Genomic DNA, 25326 nt, shown 5'->3' with positions numbered 1-25326 from the left:
GGAGAGGAGTCTAGAGCTATCGCGTTCTTCCCCCAGTCCTCCTGCTGCAGTGCTGTGTTTCCTCCAGACAAACTATGAACTATAAACCTAGGAACGAACCTTGGAGTTACAGCTTATGGTTTGCTGGAGAAGAGACAGTGGGACACGGAGAGAACAATGAAGGCGGGGATTCCTGTTTTCATACCTGTACAGTGGTACCTTGGTTCTCAAACTTAATTCGTTCTAGAAGTCCATTCCAAAACCAAAGGGTTCCAAAACCAAGTCGCGCTTTCCCATAGAAAGTAACGCACAATGGATTAATCCATTCCAGACTTTTAAAAAACAAACAAACCTAAAGCAGCAATTTAACATGAATTTTACTATCTAACAAGACCATTGATCCATAAATTGAAAGCAATAATCAATAAGCTGTAATATAAAATAAATAAGACAGTATTGTAGATGATAAAAATTAAAATTATTTTTTTTCCTTACCTGCACTGATGATAGTCATTATTTGGATGGGGGGCTTTTATCCATTTCCACAGTCACACAATCAATCAGTAGCTGAACTGGGTTTCACACAGTCACAAAAACAACTTAACCGAAAAAGCCTCAAAAACAAAAATGCTAAATAGCTAGCAAAAACAAAAGCGCCAAACTTAATCCCCTCCAGAAGTCCATTTGACTTCTGAAATGTACAAAAACCAAATCGCAGGTGCCCCAGAAACAATAGCCAACAGCTGCATCAGATGTTCAGCTTTCGAAAAATGTTCGAAAACCGAAACACTTCCGGTTTTTCGGCATTTGACTACCAAGGCGTTTGAGAACCAAGGTACCACTGTATTACATTTCTCTCTCTGCTATTATGTTTTTATTTTGACCATTCAGTTTCCTTTCCCTAATCTAGTTGCTGTTATAACATATAACACAGCTTCTTGGATTTTTGGAATTCCTGCCCTATGTTATTTTAGTCTGGACAAGGCAGAGGACAGACTGCCCTATAATAAATTCCACTGCAGTAAATAGGTATTACTGTCAAGTAGAAGAGTTTTGTTGTCTTGGGACAGGATTTCCGCAGTTTAGCAAAAGAATGTTTAAATGTGCTTTTAAAAAAAATATTTGTAGAGATTTAAAACTGAAGAGGAATGGTAGCTGGGTAGACTTAATTTAATTTTTTGAAGTTTTATACAGCATTATGGTTGTTATGTCTGAAGACATCTGACTTTATCCATGACTTGATCTTGCACATTCCATGACTTGATCTTTATAATACCTATAATATTTAGCTGAACATAAAATTCTTATGTTTTATTACAGATGTGATCCTGGCTTTTCAGGGCCTGCATGTGAAATGGCCTCCCAGACCTTTCCTATGTTTATATCTGAGAGTTTTGGCAATTCTAGGCTTTCTTCGTATCACAATTTTTACTCTATCCGTGGTGCTGAAATAAGTTTTGGTTGTGGAGTCCTAGCAAGTGGCAAAGCCTTGGTTTTTAACAAAGACGGGAGGCGTCAGCTTATCACTTCTTTCCTTGACAGCTCACAGTCCAGGTAAATAGAAATAAATGGAAATAACACATTGAAGTTACAACACAGGATCCAGAGAGCCTCAGGTATCATGTATTAAAACTTGCAGCCTCCAACAGAGAAAATTGATCTAACATGTTACTAGTTTCTTAATATACTTCTTATTTGATTTTGGTTGTGTGAAATTTAATTTTAAAATTCATTTGCTTTATCTGCTGCACTAAGTATTTAATACATTTGGGGGCAACTATTGTGTGCCTGAGTTTGCAAACATGCGGCATTAATATCAAAAGTGAGTGTTGGAGCCAAGTGCTAATTAATTATTTATGAGGTTATATTTATTTTGACAGCTTGTGGCAGCTGATTAGATCCATTCGATATCTCCTCCACCCCTCCGGTTCCTAATAAATAATTGAAGGCAATAATGATTGGCATTTTAAAACAATATATTCCACATTGCATTGCTGGACTGAATAAACAATTTCAGCTTCACAAAGACCCTATAAATATTGTTTTCCTTGGCTTGTCTAGATTTTTAAGATTAAAAAAACAACCATAGTTCTAGGACGAGAGTGCTGTATAAATTGCAATTTACAACGATCCATGCCCTTGTTATCTAGGTTCCTGCAGTTCACCTTAAGGCTTGGAAGCAAATCCGTCCTGAGTACCTGCAAAGCACCCGATCAGCCTGGAGAAGGAGTATTGCTGCACTATTCATATGACAATGGGATTACGTGGAAACTGCTGGAACATTATTCCTATCTCAACTACCATGAACCAAGGTACAACAGTCATTTTCATGGAGAATGATGTGCTTCCCCAGTTAAGTCTACAGCCCCATCCATAACGCACTTAAGCTGAAGCACTTGTATTTAAGATGATTTTGACAGACTCGGTTTAGTAGGAGTTCTTGGTTGAATTGAAAATACACTATCACTGCAGTTGTGCAAATTACCTTCATTGTTGTGGGGTTTTTTGTACCCTTCTCATGTTTTGTATTTAATATTATTTGAGAACGTGGGCGCTCCTTAGATATTTATGGATTGACTGTATATGTAATGAAAGGCTGCATATTTTGGAAACAATATCAGCAACTGAGTATAATACAGTGGTACCTCAGGTTAAGTACTTAATTCGTTCCGGAGGTCCGTTCTTAACCTGAAACTGTTCTTAACCTGAAGCACCACTTTAACTATTGGGGCCTCCCGCTGCCGCCACGCGATTTCTGTTCTCATCCTGAGGTAAAGTTCTTAGCCTGAGGTACTATTTCTGAGTTAGCGGAGTCTGTAACCTGAAGCGTATGTAACCTGAGGTTCCACTGTATACTACAGTCAAAGCCACCTATACATGCCTACTCAGAATTAGGTCCCTTTCATTTTGGGGAGCCTTATTCTCATACGATTATTCTTCAGTCCCATTATGCACTACAGTATTTAAGGGTTTTACTACATAGAGCCCACACCTAGTTCCCCTCGGCTATGCCCTTGTGCCTTCCCAGAGCAATCTGGTAACAACTCTTCTTTCCCTGTTCAATGCGTGATAATAATGATAGTGATGAGGATTTTAGAATTTCATTTCCTTCCTGAAAGTGGGACTTCCATTCTAGAAGTATTTTCCATGTTATGTATAATGTATGAATTAAGGAAAGCGGCTGCCAGTACAGCAGAACAATCTATATAGTTTTATGTACCTTTTCCACTGAATTCTTTGTATAATGGATTCCACAACAAGAGGCAGTTTTATTTATTTATTCATTTGCTCTCTATCCTGCCTTCCATCCCAGGAACTCAAGGCTGTGTGTACATGGTTCTTCCTCCCCTTTATCCTCACAATAATCCTTTGAGGTAGGTTAGATCAAGACAGAGTGACCAGTCCAAGGTCACCTAGCAGACTTATGGGTCAAAGGTCTACAACTAGTCTTTGCCTGCAGCGGCAGGTCATCAGAGAAGGGACTAGCTGGGTATTTCTTGACTTGCCTGTTTGATAGTCAGAATTGCTGCTGGGTTAAACTCAGAGTAACTTTGGGCTTTATTGGAATAGTTATCCTGTGGTGCTGTGGGTTAAACCACAGAGCCTAGGGCTTGCTGATCAGAAGGTCGGTGGTTCGAATCCCTGCAATGGGATGAGCTCCTGTTGCTCGGTCCCTGCTCCTGCCAACCTAGCAGTTTAAAAGCACATCAAAGTGCAAGTAGATAAATAGGTACCGCTCCGGCGGGAAGGTAAACGGCGTTTCCGTGCGCTGCTCTGGTTCTCCAGAAGTAGCTTAGTCATGCTGGCCACATGACCCAGAAGCTGTACGCCGGCTCCCTCAGCCAATAAAATGAGATGAGCACCGCAACCCCAGAGTCATCCACTACTGGAACTAATGGTCAGGGGTCCCTTTACCTTTACCACCCTATACCTGAAGGTCTCAGGGTGCTTCACAGAACAAAATCATAATATAAAAACACAAAATACATAACAACAACAACAACCCAATAACCCTCTCCCCAAAAAACCCCCACTTTTTGAAAGGGCATAGGATTTCAATCAGATCAACCAAAGGCTTGGTTAAAAAGGAATGTTTTTGCCTGGTGCCTAAAGGTGTACAGTGAAGGCACCAGGGAAACTTCCCTAGGGAGAGCCTTCCACAGACATGGAGCCACTGCAGAGAATGCCCATTCTTGGACCTCTCGAAGAGGAGGCATATGAAGAAGGGTCTCAGAAGATGATCTCAGGGTCTGGGTAGGTTCATATGGAAAGAGGCAGTCCTTGAGGTATTGCGGTCCTGAGCCGTTTAAGGCTTTACAAATCTATGTATACATACATGTCAGGAGAACATAAGTGGCTCACTTGGTGGGATGGAGCAACATCCTCCTGGAACCTGGTTGGTGCTGCTTACCAGGAGAAGGAGAGGTGTGGTGGCAGTGAGGTCACATGATGGCAGAGTATATCAGCTGGTTAATTTGTCTTTCCGACCAATTCTGATGTAATTTTTTCTTTTGTAGAGGCATACCCATGGGTATTTAGAAAATATTAGGACTCCTGTTCTTGTTCCTTAGAACCACTGTTTCTGGATTAATTTTTCCAGCACTTCCAAAGTCACTTGTTCCATCTGATGTCTTCTTGTTAATCAGTTAGCACATTCTGTCTGCAAGAATAAATGTGATATCACAAGATACTTTGAGTGCATATATTAAGATTCACAAAGACAGCTTAGCAAGCACTTTCTGAAAGTGCTGTTATTTGCCATGAGTGAAGATGCAAAGAGGTTTTGCATGTATGTGAAGAATCAAAGAGCAACATAACAGCACATACCTCAGGTAATTATAAGGCCCATACAAGGGGGAAAGAAGGAGCACAATGCTAAATGTATGAATTAATTCCCCACTGCCAGTCACTTATGCCAACTTACTTACAGGTTTTCTTTGAAGGAAAAAATAAGAAAACACACAGAGAGACTCAGTAGAAATATACTGAAAGCATTTTTTGCCAGTATTTAATTGTACATTGATGGAGACAAATGCTCCTTATGCTGTCCTGCCACACATCTCACCTTGCGTGTTGCATGTGGGCATCTGCTGTTATTGATTTATGGAACATTCACAAAGATGTCATTGCCATGGCAATTAATGTATGCTCCCTGTAGCTGTGTACTGTAATTGCTCCTGGAAATTCGATATTATTCTTAATTTTCTTCACAGTTTGTCAAGTGCAGGTTTTGTTGTCACAGCTGTCACGAGAAATCAAGTGGCCTTGAAGACGGTGGTAGGCTCATGGGACTGGCTGGCAAAAGAAAAGCATGGGCAGTACAAAACTGCACACAATCTCATCCTCTGATGGGAGTTCGTTTTTATGTTTTAGAGAAATGAGTATTTTCTAGGGATTGTTCCTCCAGAAATACTGCAGTTGGGTCTACAGTTATGTCAGTGCTATGATGAAAACAAATGGAGAAATAAATTGTTTAATGAAGGAATATAACATGTGCTACATGCTGTAGCCAAAGACACTGGGGGCAGGAAAACTGACAAAAGGTTTTTAATTCAACTTTTGGAATAATTCTAGCATAAAGGGTTTGGTTTTTTCCTCTACAGAGACATGACCTAGAGTTCCATGTCTCTTCCCAAAAAACATTTATTTGAGTGGGAAATTAGCCTGGGAAGCAGTAATTAACAGAAAAAGAGCAAGAAGGGGCAAGGGGCTGATTAACCCTTCCCCCCTGTCATGATATTTGTCCAAAAAAAATTAAATCCATCCTCTAGGCTACTTTGCCACCTGCTGGGGGGGAGACCTCATCCCCATGGATGAGAAAGTGGCTTGTGGGTCATTTGGCAGTGACAATTATATGAGGGGGAAAGTAGAGCAGCCTCTCTTCACATGACCTTCCTTTGCTCAGATTGCCATCTTGCCAAGCCTGATTTTGGTTTTTAAAACTGATGGGAAATGCTATGTAATGTCTAGTAGGGCCCTGACTGTAGCTAGCATTTAGAGATGGCAAGAGTTGCTTATACTTGGTCTGCTGTACGGTGATAATAATAACTGTCATTTTGGCTTACCTTAAAAGAGCTGTGACGATTATTGGGAATTATCCATGCATATGAAGAGCTTTTAACATGTTAAACTGCTATAGAAAAAAAAAGTGAAGTTGCATTTTTCTCCTGTGGAAACATTGGCCATTTTTGTGTAGGCCTGTTCCAAAGTTTAGTAATGGTTGCCTGGAAAAGTAAGTATAATGTAGCTCAGGGAAACCTTGCGCTGTAAGAAACCCCCCCTTCGTGCACATTTGATCAAACAAGTTTTGTTTAAATATGTTTTGACAGTCTTTTCCAACAAATATATTCCTGGAGCTATTGTACATCCACCGTATGGATAACTGGGATGATTTAGACACCCAAAGTGCTAGTTGTGCCTGTTGAAATTCAGACAGCTAATATAAAATTATATACTGCACCATAAATATGTTCTCCTGAAGAATTCAGTGCAGCCCACCTACTGGCTATATCTTACTTACTATCATAATTTATTGATCTCCAGAGACCTCTTGAATGTGTGCCAGCTACCTTTTGCTGGTGATACACTACAAGAGAAGACTCTAATTCTTTTCCATTTGCTTTAAGCTAGTACATAATTCTGCTTTCTGCCATTCACATTTTATCACTTGTATTTTTCACTCCGCTCTCCTCTAACTCTGCTTATTTCTAATTTATTTAGCTTTGAATTGTAATCTTTCCACCAAGGTTTGCTTTGTCCTTACCATAATGACATTTGGTTTAGTAGTCTTGTATAATATTACTAACCTCAGTAATAGCAACCTTGCATTGGGTTTTTAAAAAATACACGCATGCAGGGCAGTCAGTGTACACTGAATTTCACAGAATTAATTAGGGGAAAGGGCCCCTGCCAAAAGGAACTTGCAATCTGAATTTTAATATTGGGGAAAGGAGGGAGGGAGACACATAGGGTAGCAAGTGATAAACCATGAGCAAAATCAGCTATACATATTTAGACTTGGGTCACAATAGGGGATAAGGATCAGAGCAGGAATAGACAACAGAACGGCAGTCAACGGAAGTTTGTTTTTAGGAGGGATTGGAAGGAAAATATGAAGGGGCCTCATGCAAAGGCATTGGCTTTGTAGAACCATTTAAGAGGTTTCTCTACCATGGCAGTTTCAATAAGTTCGTTTTGTTTGTTTGTTTTAAGAATAATTTCAGTGGAGCTACCAGAAGATGCAAGGCAGTTTGGCATTCAGTTCCGATGGTGGCAGCCATATCATTCTTCTCAAGGCGAGGACGTGTGGGCGATTGATGAAATCATCATGACTTCTGTGCTTTTCAACAGTATTAGCCTAGACTTCACTAACTTGGTGGAAGTTACTCAGTCTCTGGGATTTTACTTGGGAAATGTTCAACCATATTGTGGCCATGACTGGACACTCTGGTGAGTATTTTGTTTTTTTGGTGTGAAGTTTCATTCTTATATTCACTTGCTTGAGTAGAAGCCCCAGTAAACTCAGCAGAACTTAATATCATGTAAAAAACTGCTCTCAAATATGCTTAGGATATGGATATAAATCTTTAAGTAAAGGGGATAATAGAGCATGTTTCTAAGTATCCTAATGAGTGTAGAAAAGGTCTAATTGATTTCTGCAGATGACTCTCTTCTTACTTGTTGTTCATTTTCCCCTGGGCACATAACATGAACAACAATGTGTTCGTTGACCTATATGTAATGAGGGGTAAATTTTACACTGCAATGCAATGTGATTTATGCTTGATGCTGAGCCTGTGCTCACATGGTTTCTTTGCGTGCAACATGTTGGAGGTTTATCCGGAACTGATCACTGATGTAAATTAAAGAATAATTAGCTGCTCTGATTTCCTTCAGTTACATTAATTAATTTATGCAAATTAAGGCAGGGAGATGGGACATAACGTGATTAGAGGGCACACTTAAAACACAATTGATAAAGAGTTTTCTGTGTAGCTACTTAATCTTTTGTATTTAGCAGGACCTATTGGGCAACAAAGGGACGCGGGTGGCGCTGTGGGTAAAAGCCTCAGCGCCTAGGGCTTGCCGATCAAAAGGTCGGCGGTTCGAATCCCCACGGCGGGGTGCGCTCCCGTTGTTCGGTCCCAGCGCCTGCCAACCTAGCAGTTCGAAAGCACCCCCGGGTGCAAGTAGATAAATAGGGACCGCTTACTAGCGGGAAGGTAAACGGCGTTTCCGTGTGCGGCTCTGGCTCGCCAGAGCAGCGATGTCACGCTGGCCACGTGACCCGGAAGTGTCTCCGGACAGCGCTGGCCCCCGGCCTCTTAAGTGAGATGGGCGCACAACCCTAGAGTCTGTCAAGACTGGCCCGTACGGGCAGGGGTACCTTTACCTTTACCTTTTATTGGGCAACAATTCTATTCAAGGGATATATGATCTAGCCAAATCTAAGCACTTCTAAGGTCTAGCAATGTAATGGGACAATTAAACACCTATTTATCTCTCTACCCCCATTGAATCCAATGGGGTTTTGAAAGGTTTTTACTGTGGATGGATAAGTTCCCAGCAGTTTTCAGATATAAAATGGTCTCTGTATGGAAAACTCATAAACGTACTCCCATGAATATTTTTCCCCCAGTGTTTTTGCCAACATCCCCATAGTGTGGGATATGTAATATCTACTTGCCAGCTGCTGTCTCATTACAAAATCCTGTTACTGTATATCAGATAGGTCGTATTTTGCTATATTGGAGTATCGCAGTGGCAGATCAGTTATCGAACCACCTCCATAATGCTTTCCATTGCATTACTGTACATTGTAAAGATGGACTGTGGCAACAATATGCAGAATGCGTATTAGGAGTTTTTATTTTTATTCTGCCCTTCATCCAAAGATTACAGGGCCGTTCAAAATATAAAAATACAAAATGAGAACATCAATTACACAATAAGAGTAAGAATAAAAACAAAGACACCCTCCCCACAAACACATTTCAAAGGACATAGGCCTGGTCAAAGAGAAATGTTTTTGGCTGGCACCTAAAGATGAAGGTGCTAGGCAAGCCTCCCTGGGGAGAGCATCCCACATATGGGGAGCTCCTGCAAAAAAGGTCCGTTCTCGTGTTACCACCCTCTGGACCTCTGGTGGAGAAGGCACACAAAGAAATTTTGTTTGATTTTCTGTGCAAAGTAGCTTTAACTCTTATTCATGTTTTTCCACTTATGAACATTCTTATCACATGCATTTCTTGTGAATTTTATGACAAGAGTGAATCTATTGAATAAAGGGTGATCTGTAGTGAGGACACTGGTACTTCCGTAAAGCGAAAGTGAGAGATTACAAAGCTGAAAGCTGCTTTGTATGGGAGGGTTTCTTAGTAAGTAAGTAAGTAAGTAAGTAAGTAAGTAAGTAAGTAAGTAAGTAAATAACTTCTGAATGGATATTTCCATGTATGAGACTATGCTTGTTTTATTTACTGAGGAGTGTGAGTAAGACCCAGTGAATAGTACTTCTGGGGAGGAAATATGTGTGTGTTATACAGATTCCGGTATATAGGTTCTTTCACACTGGAATGTAGGGTTAGACCCAGATGGGCTTGTCATGCCTAAAGTAGACACACTGAAATCAGTGGAGTTTCAAATTAGGCATGACTACTTGCATCTAGACCAGGGGTTGGCAACCTGCGGTGCATGGGCCACAAGTGGCCCACGGGGGTCGTTTAAACAGCCCAGGAGCCGCCCCTGAACCAAGCCGCCCGCTCAGCGAATCCCTGTGTGCTGCGCTAAACCGGCGTAGCACGGACTCGCTTCCATGGCACCGGAAATCGCGTCTGCGCAGATGCAATCCGGCCCACGGAGTGATCTCCACGGGAGTGAACTGGCCCAGGTGAGGTAAAACTTGATGACTGCTGATCAAGACTAATTGTGGATCCAGCACTTAAGATATTATTATTATGAAACAAAGCAGTATAATGCACCAATGGAAAGAATCAGTTTTATTAAGCCATGTTTCAGTTGCCTTTGAAGGTTTTATTTCATAATGCACTTGCATATGAATATTGCATTAGCATAAACTTTATGTACTAGTATTACTAATGCATTAGGACTGGTATGGTGAAAAGTTATTTTCCATTAATTGTCAGCATCTGTTCAAATAAAGTTGAAAGGTATCCTGATTCAAACATGAAGGCTCCAAGCCTGATTACAAGAACTTTATTTTTCTGCTTTCATCAAACCACCCAGTAAACGTTCATCCATCTCTAATCAAGATTTTTCCCCTGCTATGGATTTGCTATGTAATGAATAATTTGCTTTGAGAAACTGGAATCATTGTGATTAAGAGAAAACAGTAAATAATAGAACTGTTGGCCCAAGGGCACCAAGGCCTAACACGCCAGGACTTTTATTAACAAGTAGATTTTGAACAGTCTGATTTGACTTTCTGATCACCTCTCAAACTAAAAGGAGTTGACTTGGCTGCGAGAACAACGTAAAATGTGCTTTGGCAGTGATAATGAGGCTGTTGAAACTGCATTAACCACTTTAATAAGGACAATGGAAGTACTCACTGCTCATTAAAATGAAACAACATGGCCATGCTCAAACTGTTTGCATCATTTTCATCAAAGAGTTGGCATGAAAGGCCTTTAATGCCATTGCTTTTCCTCTGGTCTCCTTAGATTGGCACAGCATATGTGGGGATTTTTTTGATGGGCTTTTTTTATTAGGTGGCAAGGTAAAAGTTCTTTTCTTGTTTTTTCTTCTTTTCTTCTTTTGGTTTCCCCCCGCTCCCCCTGTAAGTCCAAACAAGAAACTACAGTGCTAATTACTCTGCAGCCTTCTCTTCTTGGTTGATTATTGGTTGATTATTGCTGAATTGGACAGAAAAGCATTGTGCGCACTTAAATTATTGGGCTGTATAAATATTCTTTGGGTGCTTTGTGAGATGTGAACTATTCCCTTCCCTGACCTTGCATGTCTCAAGGGAAATTTTTTACTTATATCAGGTCTGTGCAAACGGCTGGTAGTTAAATTAATTATTGTTGGCTTCTCCCAGCTGTGAGTCCATTTGCTTCTCATTTTCTAACTCATGACTTTCCATGAGCATGGATTGCTATGGCATGAAGAGTGTTCTCCTGGGAGAACTCTGACAATTGCTTTTTCATTAGAAGAACTGTAGTCAATATGCTATAAATCATTTTACACCATGTCATCTTAAAGCACAATTTCAAGAGGGGGGGGAATGCTTATAATTATATGGTGGGTTTCCCTTTGTCGACAGGAATTTGTAAAGCAGAATCTATTTCTGCTTCAAGATTTAAGCTCTGGCATTTATAAAAGCTTTTATATATTTTCCCACTAAAGTATTTCCTCTCCTTTACTGCTGCCTAATGGATGGAAATTAGCTCAAACTATAAAGTAACTTGTTCCATTAATTATCCATTAACATTCAGACCAATATTTGGTGGTAGTAGTAATAATAATAATAATAATAATAATAATAATAATAATAATAATATGAACAGCCCAGATCACCTTTGAAAACTAGAGTGATTGAACTATACACAGTGGATAAGGGCTGTGTTTTTTCCTGTTACTGTAGGCATATGAAGTAATAACTTAGGTTTGTACAAAATCATGCTGGAATTATTTCCAGTTTGCTTAAGTGGGGAGGCACTTGTTAATTTTAAAGTTCTGTGAGCATTTGCATAGAGATTTGTATAAATATATTACAATAGCAATGAATGAAAGAATGAATGAATGAATCTCCAAAGAAATCAGATTTGTGTATCAGTACATCCAATAGCTGCAGTGATCTACGTGATGGTGGCTCAGCTTTTCCTAAAAGGAGCTAGGTGGTAGTAACCATGGCTACTACTAATGGTTCACAATGGTATCCTAATTCAGATTTCCCCCTTGTATTAATGGCTAATCTGCTAAATACAGAAAAGCATTTTCACACTCCCATCCAGTGTTTCTGGATGATGTACTGAGCTCCATGGATGCTGGTAGTAAGAGCTGTTCGTAAGAGCTGGTAGTAAGAGCTGACAGTAAGAGCTGTTCGACAGTGGAATTTGCTGCCAAGGAGTGTGGTGGAGTCTCCTTCTTTGGAGGTCTTTAAGCAGAGGCTTGACAACCATATGTCAGGAGTGCTCTGATGGTGTTTCCTGCTTGGCAGGGGGTTGGACTCGATGGCCCTTGTGGTCTATTCCAACTCTATGATTCTATTCTATGATTCTATGGTACTATTACTTGTGTGAAATTCCATATATGAAACTTCACATATGTATTGAGGTCCTTAGAGGTTAAGGCAAGTGAATCAGACATGACCAAAAAAACCACCTCCCTGTTATAAAAACTTTGCTATCTTCTGAGGCAAAACGACAAGGTTGACTGTGGGAATCTGCAATCTCTTATGTTAACATGCTCGATTTGTCCAACAACAATTTATCTGTATTCACAGGGGTTTCCATTGTTATTGAAAGTAATGGATTCAAAAGTGCAGTGGTTGTGAAAGTCCCTGTACATTTTCTTATGCTATTATCCCCACATGTGCCAATTAGTCTACAGTGCTTGCAGGTGGACTGATTACTTTGGGAATACCCAAAGAAGTTGACTATTTCTGAGTGTGCACATCATTTAATTAAATGTACGAGTAGAATTCATTTCCCAGAAGAATGTTTATAACAAACATCCTCTTGGTTCCTTGTTTCTGGAGAGCATTTGATCACTCTTCTTTTATGATGCAGCCAATATATTTGGCTACCTTCTGACAGTGCTCAAATTGATTCTAAGCATATGTTTTTTCACACAAAGGAAGAGGGGGTCGGGAATCCAGCAGTAAAAATCAGCAGTAGGCAGGTACACTGGAGAGTTATAGAAGGAAGAAATGAGAGAGGGAATAGAGTCAGTGTCTTTCATGCTACCGGCAATCTGTAGGCATAAAACGAAACTATGAAAAGGTACTGTTGTTGTTTTTTAAAAAGCATCTTTTCGCATATCATAGTATGGTCCCTGCATAACATACCTTCTTTGATCGTTTTTTGATCCTTTAACAATGGCCTATGAGACAAAGAGATTGTGCTTTCTTAGTATTTAGGAGTTGAGAGGGCAGGGGGAGAAACTCCCAGCACTTAGAAGGCATCAAAGTTATTCTACCCACCCACCCCGGATATATATCCAGTGCAATGAACATAAAAGAAGGCAAGAATATATAGTGGATTGACCAACACAGAGAAATCCAGTTTATTATTCAGCCTGATATATTTTAGCCACGTAGAAGATGCAGACAAATCCCAAATCCCGAGCCAATCAGGGGAGCTTTGGAGGGTCTTCAGCTTCTCAGAGGCAAAGCAGGATCTGTATGAGGCACCCTGAATCAAAGCAGGAACCCCCCCCCCCAAAGCACTTTGTGGCAGCTCGGCAATTCAGACAATGCTGCAGACAGGTGTCTTACTAATGTAACTTGGCTTACCATATAAGGAAAACACCAAGGTAGGAGAGGAGAAGGGGCAGCTCCATTGTGACGGACAGGTCTTGCTTACAATCAAAGGGAATCATTTTATCAGGGTTCTCCAGTCCCAGTGCTTTGGGGGAATGATGTTGAAACAAGTAAATAGCTCTGATCTCATGTGCATCTTGCAGTTTTCCTGTTTTCTGAGGAGCAGGAACATTATTTAAAGATACAGATAAGTAGCCGTGTCGGTCTGCCATAGTCAAAACAAAAAAAATTCCTTCCAGTAGCACCTTAAAGACCAACTAAGTTAGTTCTTGGTATGAGCTTTCGTGTGCATGCACACTTCTTCAAAATGGTATCTGAAGAAGTGTGCATGCACACGAAAGCTCATACCAAGAACTAACTTGGTTGGTCTTTAAGGTGCTACTGGAAGGAATTTTTTTTGTTTTCATTATTTAAAGAGTTATGGTGCAGCAGTTGGAGCGAGACTTTCCGTTGTTTAAGTCCAATGCTGTCCTGTTTCCCATCCTTTCATTTAAAACCATGTAGTATTTTCATTATCCTTCTGATTTAATCTTCTTGTTGCTTGCTTCAGAGTCTAGTGTTGTTTGCTTGTTCTTATCAGAATCGGGGGAGGGGGGGAACCCTTCCCCAAAGGTGTTTGCTTTAAGTTCATTGTTGTTTGTCTCATGTGATTCTTATTTAGCCTTACATTATTAAATTGTGTGTGTGTGTCCTGAGTGATTTTCATTTATTTTATTATCAGACAAGCAGTACATGCAGGCCCCAGGAATTCATTTGTTAGGGTAGCAGTCACATAACGAGCTGACAATTTCCCGAATTTCCTATGGGGACATTTCTAATCTGTGACTCTCCCTCCACCCACAATGGTTTCTTCCTAAAATAGCTGCACCCGACCAGTGAAAGAGAGACAAAGGGAAAACGGATTTGTCCGATCTCTCCTGCTCTCTTATTTGTCCAATCTCTTTCCCCCCTCCCTCTCTCCATGGTTTCTGCCCCAAAATGGCAGCTGTCAACCAGCAAAGCACATGTAAGGAAGTAGGCAAACTCTGGCTGTTCAGAGCATGCGTTCTTAAGCTTCTCGGGCATAGCAATGCCCAACCAATTTAATATTTCCTTTTAAAATGTTGATTTTTCAACATAACCTACTAAAGCTCGAAGGTACATGCTGAGTTAAATTTTAGGCAGCAAGGTCCCTTTAGTGCTAATCCCAGTGCTGCTACTGTTCTCTTAGAAGAACAGAATATTTACACTGGCTACGCCCCTGAAGGGGACGCGGGTGGCGTAGCACTGTGGGTTAAACCACAGAGCCTAGGACTTGCCGATTAGAAGGTCGGTGGTTCAAATCCCCATGACGGAGTGAGCTCTCGTTGCTCGATCCCTGCTCCTGCCAACCTAGCAGTTCGAAAGCATGTCAAAGTGCAAGTAGATAAATAGGTACCGCTCCGGCGAGAAGGTAAACGGTGTTTCCGTGCGCTGCTCTGGTTCGCCAGAAGCGGCTTAGTCATGCTGGCCACATGACCCGGAAGCTGTACGCTGGCTCCCTCGGCCAATAAAGCGAGATGAGCGCCGCAACCCCAGAGTCAGCCACGACTGGACCTAATGGTCAGGGGTCCCTTTTCCTTTACCTTTACGTCCCTGAAAAAAAGGTCCCACACTATGTGGTTGCCAGGACTCCTGAGTCTCAGAGCCTGAAACTCAGGGGACAAGCAGTTTGAAGCTTAAGGGCATTGCTGCTGAGTGAGCAAGAGGCAGACTATAATCAGAAGAAAACTGTAAGAAGAAAAAGTGGAAGACAGTACCAAAAATGGGAGAACCCTGAGAGGAGGGGACTTCAGGACCTGATAGGAAACTCTACTTAACTGAGGTGGAATCTAGACACATATAAAAAATGTTGTGAAAATGTTGTTGTTTTTTTAAAAAAAAGTTCTGAAAAATATATTGAATTTGTCATAGCTCACCATTGCCATCTAGTGTCACATTTGTATAATGCTCTTTACAACACAAAACATTTTATTTGCAGCTGTATAGATGAGTCCTGAGACTGCAGTCATCTCAATGTAACTGGGAGAAAGCCCCATTGAATTTAATGGGACGTCCTTCTGAATAGATATGGTCTAATTCAGCATAATTCATTCACTGAAAGGCACCACAGATTTTATACCAAAAATGATCCCGCACTTATTTCAGTAAAACTGCTTCTTAACACTATTGTGGTCCCAGTTTCTACTTAATAATAAACAGCAGATAGCCTTTCAAAATCAAAGATATTTTTTCTACCACTTTACTTCCTAGTGTGTAGCATTCTTCCCTGTCTGTATTCTTAGTGACCCAGCAGCATACAGAATCCAGCTAATTATTTTCTTGACCTATAATATTCATTGCTTTTTGTAATTTTATGAACCACAGGTCTTCACTTCTTCATGCCCACAGCATGCGCCTTCATGCTGTGAGAAAAAATAACAACAGGTATAACTAAACTAAAAGTGTCATGGTCATGAGTAGCTGCTGCTTCTCAACTATTTTTTAAAGCAAATCCTTATTTCTTCCAGTTTTACAGGAGACTCTAAGCTAGCTTCTAGCATGCGGTACGTGGAAACACAGTCTATGCAAATTGGAGCGTCCTATATGCTACAGTTCAACTTGGTCATGGGCTGTGGGCAGCCCTACAGGCCTCACATGGACAACCAAGTAAAGCTGGAATACTCTACTAACCATGGTCTTACTTGGCATCTGGTTCAAGAGGTAAGTCCAATCAAAGAAGGCAGCCCAGTTCACACTTAACACTAAAACATGGTTTACTACTATGTGCGCAAGCTGTGTGCGTTGGTCTTGGGCTTGTTGCGCTGTCTGGCTTGTAGCAACTCTGCTTAATTTCAAAACAGCCCAACTGCAAACAGTGGTTCCTGAACCTGGCTTGTTAAACTGACCAGAGTTTGCTATATAAACTACAGTGGTGCCCTGCAAGACGAATGCCTCGCAAGACGGAAAACCTGCAAGACGAATGCTTCGCAAGACGAATTTCCCTATGGGCTTGCTTCGCAAGACGAAAACGTCTTGCGAGTCTCGCCATTTTTTTCTCGCTCCCCCCCTTTTTCTAAGCTGCTAAGCCGTTAATAGCCTTTTAGCAACTAAGCCTTTAATAGCCGCTAAGCCGCTAAACCGCTAATAGCGCTAATCCGCTTAGCCGCTAATGGGGTTGCTTCACAAGACGAAAAAACCGCTAGACGAAGAGAATCGTGGAACGGATTCTTTTCGTCTTGCGAGGCACCACTGTATTGTCCCTGGTCCAGATGACACAACAAGCCAAATTGAAGGGAAACAGAAAATAAATGCTAGTGAAATCTCTCTTCCAGACACCTCAATGGAGGAGAGAGGTGAATGCACAAGCCTGAGGTTTGCTTGGCTTCATTGCAACAGTGTGGACATAAAGCTAACCCGCCATTGAGCATTATGTGATCAAGCCTGCTGATATGTCGAGTTCACACATTCTGTCCTCTCCTCTCCCTCTGGTTTGGAGATAAGGAAGCGACCGGAAGCACATGCTACCGGTTTAGCACTAACAATTTATTGATGTGCGCCAAAAGACAAGTCTTTGTTAGGTTAAATTGTGGTTAATTGAAACAGACCAGATTTATTATCTTGGCTGGCTATTACACAATAGCTTAAACCATGGGTAGGCAAACTAAGGCCCAGGGGCCAGATCCGCACCAATTAGGCCTGCGGACGGTCCAGGAATCAGCGTGTTTTTACATGAGTAGAATGTGTCCTTTTATTTTAAATGCTTGCCTGGGTTATTTGTGGGGCCTGCCTGGTGTTTTTACATGAGTAGAATGTGTGCTTTTATTTAAAAGGCATCTCTGGGTTATTTGTGGGGCATAGGAATTTGTTCATTTTATTCTTCAAAATATAGTCCGGCCCCCCACAAGGTCTGAGGGACAGTGGACTGGTCCCCTGCTGGAAAAGTTTGCTGACCCCTGTAATAAGTTTTCCTGTAGGAAAACACAACTGCGATCTAGAGAAAAATAAGACACATTTACACCCCACAGGCATCTGTGGGGCAAGCACTCAGTCAGTACCCTGAGTTCTATTGATTTACATTCGCCTTAGTATTTCTAGATTTCATGCACAATCTGCAGGATGCCAATGGCGGACTTTGGGCTCTCAAATTTCAGTGGTGCCTTGTGTGACACTAAAATTTGGTGGCCCCCCGCCTCCAGTCTCTTGTGATCCATTTTACAGTTTTGTTGTACCACTCCCTGCAGTGTAGTGTAGTGCAGTGCCCAGTGTGGCCGAACCAGTTTTGCTACCCTAAAACCGCCTCTGGGGAAGCTCAGGTATTACTCCAATGAAACATGGAAAGAATCCAACCCTCAAGGCAACTTTATCCTGCCAGTACAGTGGTGCCTCGCAAGACGAAATTAATTCGTTCTGCAAGTCTCTTCGTCTTGCGAGTTTTTCGTCTTGCGATGCACGGTTTCCCATAGGAATGCATTGAAAATCACTTAATGCGTTCCTATGGAAACCGCCTTCAGACCAGGTCCGGGGACAGTCTGTCCCCCGACCTCTTCTGAAGGCTGGGGGGGGACAAGGGCTATTCTTCCCACCCCCAGCATTTTAAAAAACCCCGGGACAGCGGAGGGCTTCTCCGCTGTCCGGGGCGATCTTAAAATGCTGGCAGGCGGCATTTTAAAATCGCCCGGGACAGCGGAGGACTTCTCCCTGTCCGGGGTGATTTAAAAGCCCCTGGGAAGGCAGGGAGGGGGGACAAAGACTTTTGCCCCCCGCCAGCCTTCAGAAAAGGTCCTGGACGTCTTCTGAAGGCCGGCGGGGGGCAAAAGTCTTTGCTCCCCCCTGCCTGCCTTCCCAGGAGAGCGGAGAAAGGCAGCGCGTTTCTCCGCTGTCTGGACGGCTTTTGAAGGCAGGCGGGGGGGAGCAAAGACTTTCGCCCCCCGCCCACCTTCAGAAGAGATCCTGGACCTCTTCTGAAGGCGGGCGGGGGGCGAAAGTCTTTGCTCCCCCCTGCCTGCCTTCCCGGGAGAGCGGAGAAAGGCAGCGCGTTTCTCCGCTGTCCCGAACGGCTTTTGAAGGCAGAGCTGCTTGCGGAGAGTTGCCAGCATGCCGAAGCCTGCGCGCGCTGAGATCAGCGCGCCCAGGCTTCGTGGCCCCGCCGCCCGGCTTCGGAGCATCGTTCCGAAGCTGGGCGGCGGGAGGAGGTGTTCCCGCCCCGCCGCCCGGCTTCGGAGCATCGTTCCGAAGCCGGGCGGCGGGAGGAGGTGTTCCCGCCCCGCCCCGCCGCCCGGCTTCGGAGGAGCCTTCCGAAGCCCGGCGGCGGCGGGAGGAGGTGTCCCCACCCCGCCGCCAGGCTTCGGAGGAGGTCCGAGGACAGTGGGGAAGACGCGCTGTGCTTCCCCGCTGTCCCGGAGATTTCCCTATGGGCTTTCGTCTTGCGAAGCAAGCCCATAGGGAAATTCGTTTTGCGAAGCGCCTCCAAAACGGAAAACCCTTTCGTCTAGCGGGTTTTCCGTCTTGCGAGGCGTTCGTCTTGCGGGGCACCACTGTACTGGATAATTCCAACTTTATTATAGCTCCATCTGTGGGAGGGCTGACCCCAGAAGCAATGTCTGAGGTATAGAATGGCCCCAGAGAATCTAGAAATTGTTATGTACTGAAGTTCTCATCCTGGGCCAGCAGGGGGATACTATAGATAGTTTTCACTCAGGTCCACATATGCAAATAAGGGATTGAAAGTGACGTTCAGTAATTGGATAGTTACAGAAAGTTGTTACAGTTGCGTTGTAGTGGAGCTCTATATAAGCAGGCTGGCTGAACCCTTCAGTTCTGTCCTGGCCTGTGAATAAACAAGAGCTGTTTGAAGAATCGCTGCGTCGTCTGATATGTTCACCCACAACTTAACAGAAATGGTCTATCCCTGGATGAAAGGGTAATGTTTTGATGCCTTATGATGTATTTTATTCATGCCAGAAATATTGTAGCGCAGGATTGGGAACCCATTTCAGCCTGAGGAATACATTCACTTCAGGGTAACTTTCCAGGGGGCACAAACTATCAGCAGGTGGGGTCAGGGGCAAAAGGAGGCTAGCTTTTATGCACTCTCAAACTCCTCCCAAGCCTTTGTCAAGCCAAGGAATAAATTATTCCTTCTGCAAAAGCAGAAAGGGAAGCAAGGCCCATGAGGGGGGAGCCCTGAGGGGAAAGGATGTCTCTGAGGATGGCGTGTGGCCTCTGTAGCGTCCCAAGGACCAAAGAGGGAAGTCTGGTGTTCCCCTCCCTTGTAGTGAATGTTATTGGTTAAATAACCTTCACACCTTTTTTTTTAAAAAAAGTTAATTTTAATGTCTTCACGTTAATCCTGATATTCTTGTGTGTCCTGTCCTCCGCCCCTTTCCGCCTTAAGGAATGTCTTCCAAGTATGCCTAGCTGCCAGGAGTTTACACCAGCAAGCATCTACCATTCCAGTGAATATACGAAGTGGAGGAGAATCACAGTACTTTTACCTCAGAAAACATGGTAATATCTGCTTTTCCTAATGAACATAGCCTAATGAACATATCCTTGCATATTCATGCAAATATGAGGGTTGTCCAAATTACCTTTATGGCCCAATTACATTTATAGAGTTATATCAGTCATGCTGTTCTGTTATTGGAAGCTTCCATTTTATTTTATTTTATTTTATTTTATTTTATTTATATTATTTATTTTATGTTTTTCAAATAAGTTGTTTATTACAAAAGACTTAAGTCTACAATACGCTCTCATCAGAAACACCCACCTTGATTCTACATATTTTAAAATATTTAAAATATTTAAAATATTTTTTCTGACCACTCCCACTAGCCTCTACTGTGATTTTGTGATGCCAAAAGCCTATTGTGACTCCCTACCCAAGACATCCAAAAGGTGCCCTTTAAAAACACATGAATTGGCCACACCAGCTAGAAGATGTTGGCCAAACTCATGCTGACATGCCTAAAAAAAAGTTTGTCTCCCTTGCCTTGTAGAATCAAGGTGGGTGTTTCTGATGAGAGCGTATTGTAGACTTAAGTCTTTTGTAATAAACAACTTATTTGAAAGACATAAAATAAATAATAACTGTGCTTGTAAAGATCTCTGCAAATTCCTGTTGCTTAGGGAATTTAGAAGCATGAAACAGTTGTATTGAAATGTTGATATTACCCATTAATAATTGCTGCTAATTATTGTTTTAAATGGCTGTAATGGTTGCATGGTGTTTGGTTTATTGATATCATGTAGTGATATTTTAAATGGCCTCGGCCCAGTATACCTGAAGGAGCGTCTCCACCCCCATCATTCAGCCCGGACACTGAGGTCTAGTTCCCTCACTGCAAGAAGTGAGGTTACAGGGAACCAGGCAGAGGGCCTTCTTGGTGGTGGCACCTGCCCTGTGGAACGCCCTCCTGTCAGATATCAAGGAAATAAACAACTATCTAAGTTTTAGAAGACATCTGAAGGCAGCCCTGTTTAGGGAAGTTTTTAATGTTCTGTTGAAAGTCGCCCAGAATGGCTGAGGAAACCCAGCCAGATTATTATTATTATATTGTAACTCAGTTACAATGAATTAATGAGAGGCGGGATAGGAAATTAATGCTGCATAGGCCCAAATGTCATTTCAGGATAAGCGTCATACTTTTTGTTTCTGGCAATGCGATTCCTTGAAAAAACAATTTATTTGGATGTAAGCACTACAAAATCTCCTTGGTACTGTATCAGGTGGAAATATTTAAGCACACACTTAGCTCTATTATTGAAATCAAAGGGAACCAGTAAAGCTTAGCTTCCCCCCTATTATGCTCTGAATTAGTAACAATCATAAGGTTTTTATTAGCAATTTCCATGGCCAAAGCAATGCAAATACATTTATTAATCACCAGTTTCTATAAATATCTTATAACCATTTATTCATTTCCAAAACAAACAATCAGAAGATTCCTCTACTTTTTCTTTGGTCTTGTAATCACAATAACTCTGACATTTAAAAAAAAAAAACTAGATAGGTTTCAGTATTATAAACCCTTTATGGCTTCCTTCTATTGCGAATGAAATGAATAAATTAGCATTACTCTTTGGTTATCTTCAAACCCAGTGCCTCACAGCAACTGGAAATCAGGCCAAGATCGATAACTTATTTTCATTTCCCTGCATTTGGCCATTTCTCTGTATAACAAATGACTCGGATGTAACTCTTTTCTGTTACTTACCTCATCAATTATTTTTTCTTTCCAAGTGTTGACATTATATTATAATGTGTACCCGTTATTTAAAATGATCATGTATTTTTAGGAAATAAACAACTGGTCTGAAACCTCTCAGGGTCTGATTTAATTTCACCATTTTACCCAGAGAGAGACTGGGAGTGAACATTTAATTCATGCAGTGGTCCCATATTTCTTCTACATTCTTTTCACTGTTGGGAGAACTAAACAAATGAACCAGGGACCTCCTACACACCCTCCAACATTTCCCCAATGAAAATAGGGACGTTCTATTCCATAATAATATTATGAATATTTTTTTTACTATTTATACCCTGCCCATCTGACTGGGTTGCCCTGGCCTAGCCCCTCTGGGTGGTTGCCAACATATATGAAAACTTCCCTATACAGGGCTGCTTTCCAATGGCTGGAGGGTTAGATAACTCCATATCCACATTTCTTCAATGAAAATAGGGAAATGTTGGACATTCCAGGATCAAATCAGAAACTGGGACAGCTTCTGTAAATCCAGGACTGTCCCTGGAAAATAGGGACACTTGGAAGGTCTGGGTCCTGCATTTATTTGAATGAAAGATCTTGCAGGGTCAAGGAGATCCGATGTTCAAATCATGTGTGTGCTTTCCTAGAGGTCTGGATGCTTCCTCTTTCTCAACCACAAATCAAAGTAATTTAAGCAGGCAATGACTTTCCTTGCCATAAGCTGTCTTGAATGCCCTGTTGTTTTTTTCAGCAACATATGCACCTGTAAATGTAGCGCATCTGAGCACACAAGGTTTTAGAGGCTCCTCATGTAACTCGGGATCTGCTGGGATGGAAAATATGAGGCACGGGTTACTTGTGTTGAAAATATCGGCTGGATGCACCTGCTCTTTGGACTGTATTGTACATGAATTATACGTTTCTAACACTGATGAAAATTAATTTCACTTTTATGGAAGGCATTTACATAAGAACAGGCTTAATGAGATACAAACAGCTGCCAGTTGCTGCCTTCATAAACAAATCAACACCTAATGGCTGAGTTGCAGGATAATTGGGTAAATGTAATTAACAGTAACTCTGAAGGTAGCAAATATAATTTCATTAGCCCTGGGTCCTTAGTCTCTCTTAATAGTTGGAAAAAAACAGCATTGTCTTATGTTAAATCCAGTATAAGAAAACATACTTTGTGGTTTGACTGAAAGGAAGGCTATTTGTTGTATTTCAAAATTAGGATAATTTCCTTTAAGACTTTGTAGCTGTAGATATATGATGAAAGCTTAAATCTGACACAGAGTTGATTTGATATGAAAAGAAGTGAGGAAGCGAAAGGACAGGGGGCACGGGGGGGAATAGTTACAGTGCAGAGCATAACATAGTTTTAAACATTAGTAAATGGCAGATTGAGCACTGTAACAAAACTCATATTGCCATACAGTCTTGTTCTATGAAGTTGCCAAGTGGTAATTGCCCAAGCAACCAATTGTTATCACTGAGAATGCAGCTGACATTCACCCTTTCATTTTTAGTTTCTTAATTAATATGGCCAAGCAGTTTTAAAATTGTTAATTGCTGTGCTAAATACAGTAATCCTCATATGCTGCTGTCACCTGGAGGTAAAGTGTAGCTCTCAAAATGTAAAGGGGAGGCAGATTTTGAAAGAGGAGGAATATTTTTATTGTTATTTCAAGGACTGGGGCCTAAACCTTGCTGTTTTTCAAAACGTTCTTTTCACCTATGTAAGAATCCAGCAATGCAATCCTAGACATATACAGTAGGATGGATGCTTGCTCATCACCAAAAGAGGAAAGACCTCACAAAAAAAGGGGGGATGAAATACGGCACACATTTGCATGTGCTCATATAGAAGTATAAATGCAAATTTAGAAATAATGACACAAATTTAGAAATAATGACACAAATTTAAATGGAAATACAGTGCGTAACGGGAAAGCCTGTGACCAGGTGGACCAATGTGGCTGCTCTTGATGAGTTTAATGGGACTTAATACCAGACATTTGTGTACAGGATTCCTACCTAACTGTGCAACTTATTTTATTACCCAAAACTACCTGATCATTTTCATAAGGATTCTCAAAATTCCTCCCTCAGTTGGCAGAGCATGAGACTCTTGGGTGGAATCTACACACATACAAAAAACACTGTGAAAATGCTTTAAAAAAAAAGTTTTGAAAACTATATTGAATTTGCCATAGCTCTCTGCTGCCATCTAGTGTCACATCTGTGTATTGCACTGAGTCCTTAATCTCAGGGATGTAAGTTTGAGCCCCACGTTGGACTAAAAAATCCTGCATTGCATGGTTTTAGACTAGATAACCCTCGTTGTCCCTTCCAACTATACAATTCTATGATCCCTCAGGTTCTCTGATATCAGATCTTGAGGAGTGGTTGTGTTTTGGTTTTTAACTTACATTCTTTATAAGCATCTGCCACCATTTTGTGGCTGGCTCTTCCCGTGCCCCCAGTAACTTTCAGCTGTCTCAAGTGGGTCTTGGAGGTGGAACGTTTGAGAAGCCCTTTTCTAGGCAGTTCACAGCATATCAAAAATAGTAAAACAATTAGCCGATCATTAATAGAAGATCAAAAATACCATTAATTTATTTTAAAGGCATCATTTTTGTCACTGTCATTAAAAATAAATAAATGAGGAAATGCCAAAATGTAACACCAGTCCCAAAACTTAGAACATAGAGCACTCCGCTTAGATATGAAAGAGAAAAACAAACACTAGGATTTGACAAGCAAGCAAAGATTCTTTCATGTTCCTCATTGGGTTTGGGATGTTACAGCTTGTGGTTAGTCTCTTCTGACTTCATTGATGTTTATGAGGCTTGCTTAGTGATCTCTCTCTCTCCTTGGTGTACCGCAGTGACTTCTGGAAACACCATTCTAAGACAGTAAAGGACTTCTAGGAGAGGAATCAATGACCCATTATCTTCAGATCATTGACAAGATAAACAATAAAGGGCTCACTGTGGACATTTATTATCAGTTGTGCCTCTGTGTCATTAGGGAGTCCTTAAGAGATGAGTAACGGATTTGATAGGCTAGAATGAGTCATCCATAGCCATTATGAGCTATCCTGTAAATGCATTCTCTGCCAAGGGAACATCATTAAAGCTAGAAAACCGCCCATGCACATAAACTCTGCGTGTGTAAGGACACGTCAGACATTTTCTTTGAAAAGCATCAATTCAGGATGGACCTGAAAATTGCCATTCAGGGTGAAAAGTTTATTGTAATTTAGTTTCACTTTCTAAATGTAGGTGGAATAATGGGAGACTGGATTTTGTAGTATATGTATTCAAGCTTATTCACACGGATTAGTTATCCTTAACCCTTTAAAAGCCCATTCCACTGCTCAGACTGTATGCAAGATGATTATGTTGTATATAATATATAATATTTTACTGTAAATGGATTGCAACCTGAAGAAGGTCATTTTTCAATATGGACTCCATTTAGATCTCTCTTTCTGGAACTAGTCCTAGTCACTGACTAAAATAAATCTTGGCTCACTCACCAGAAGACCAGGATCAGTCCAAATCTCCATTAGTATGAAACCGCAAAACTATATAGGAAAGGATAGGAGAAAAGACTTCAACCAATGAT

The 25326-nt window shown here is 41.5% G+C and overlaps 1 protein-coding gene across 2 annotated transcripts in view; it reads left to right on the top strand.

The window, feature by feature from the left end:
- Positions 1 to 25326, top strand: part of RELN (reelin) — a 304253-nt gene that overhangs the window by 183037 nt on the left and 95890 nt on the right. For both annotated transcript variants that reach the window (XM_077935775.1, XM_077935774.1), the window contains 5 exons: positions 1300 to 1533; positions 2130 to 2291; positions 7192 to 7428; positions 16009 to 16201; positions 19875 to 19987. In XM_077935775.1, coding sequence (XP_077791901.1) covers positions 1300 to 1533; positions 2130 to 2291; positions 7192 to 7428; positions 16009 to 16201; positions 19875 to 19987 — 939 coding nt within the window. The remainder of the gene's footprint in view (positions 1 to 1299; positions 1534 to 2129; positions 2292 to 7191; positions 7429 to 16008; positions 16202 to 19874; positions 19988 to 25326) is intronic.

Source organism: Podarcis muralis, chromosome 10 (genome assembly GCF_964188315.1).
Source record: "Podarcis muralis chromosome 10, rPodMur119.hap1.1, whole genome shotgun sequence".
Lineage (NCBI taxonomy): Eukaryota > Metazoa > Chordata > Lepidosauria > Squamata > Lacertidae > Podarcis > Podarcis muralis.
The sequence above is the reverse complement of the archived record's forward strand: the minus strand, read 5'-3'. Positions and strand labels throughout refer to the sequence as shown.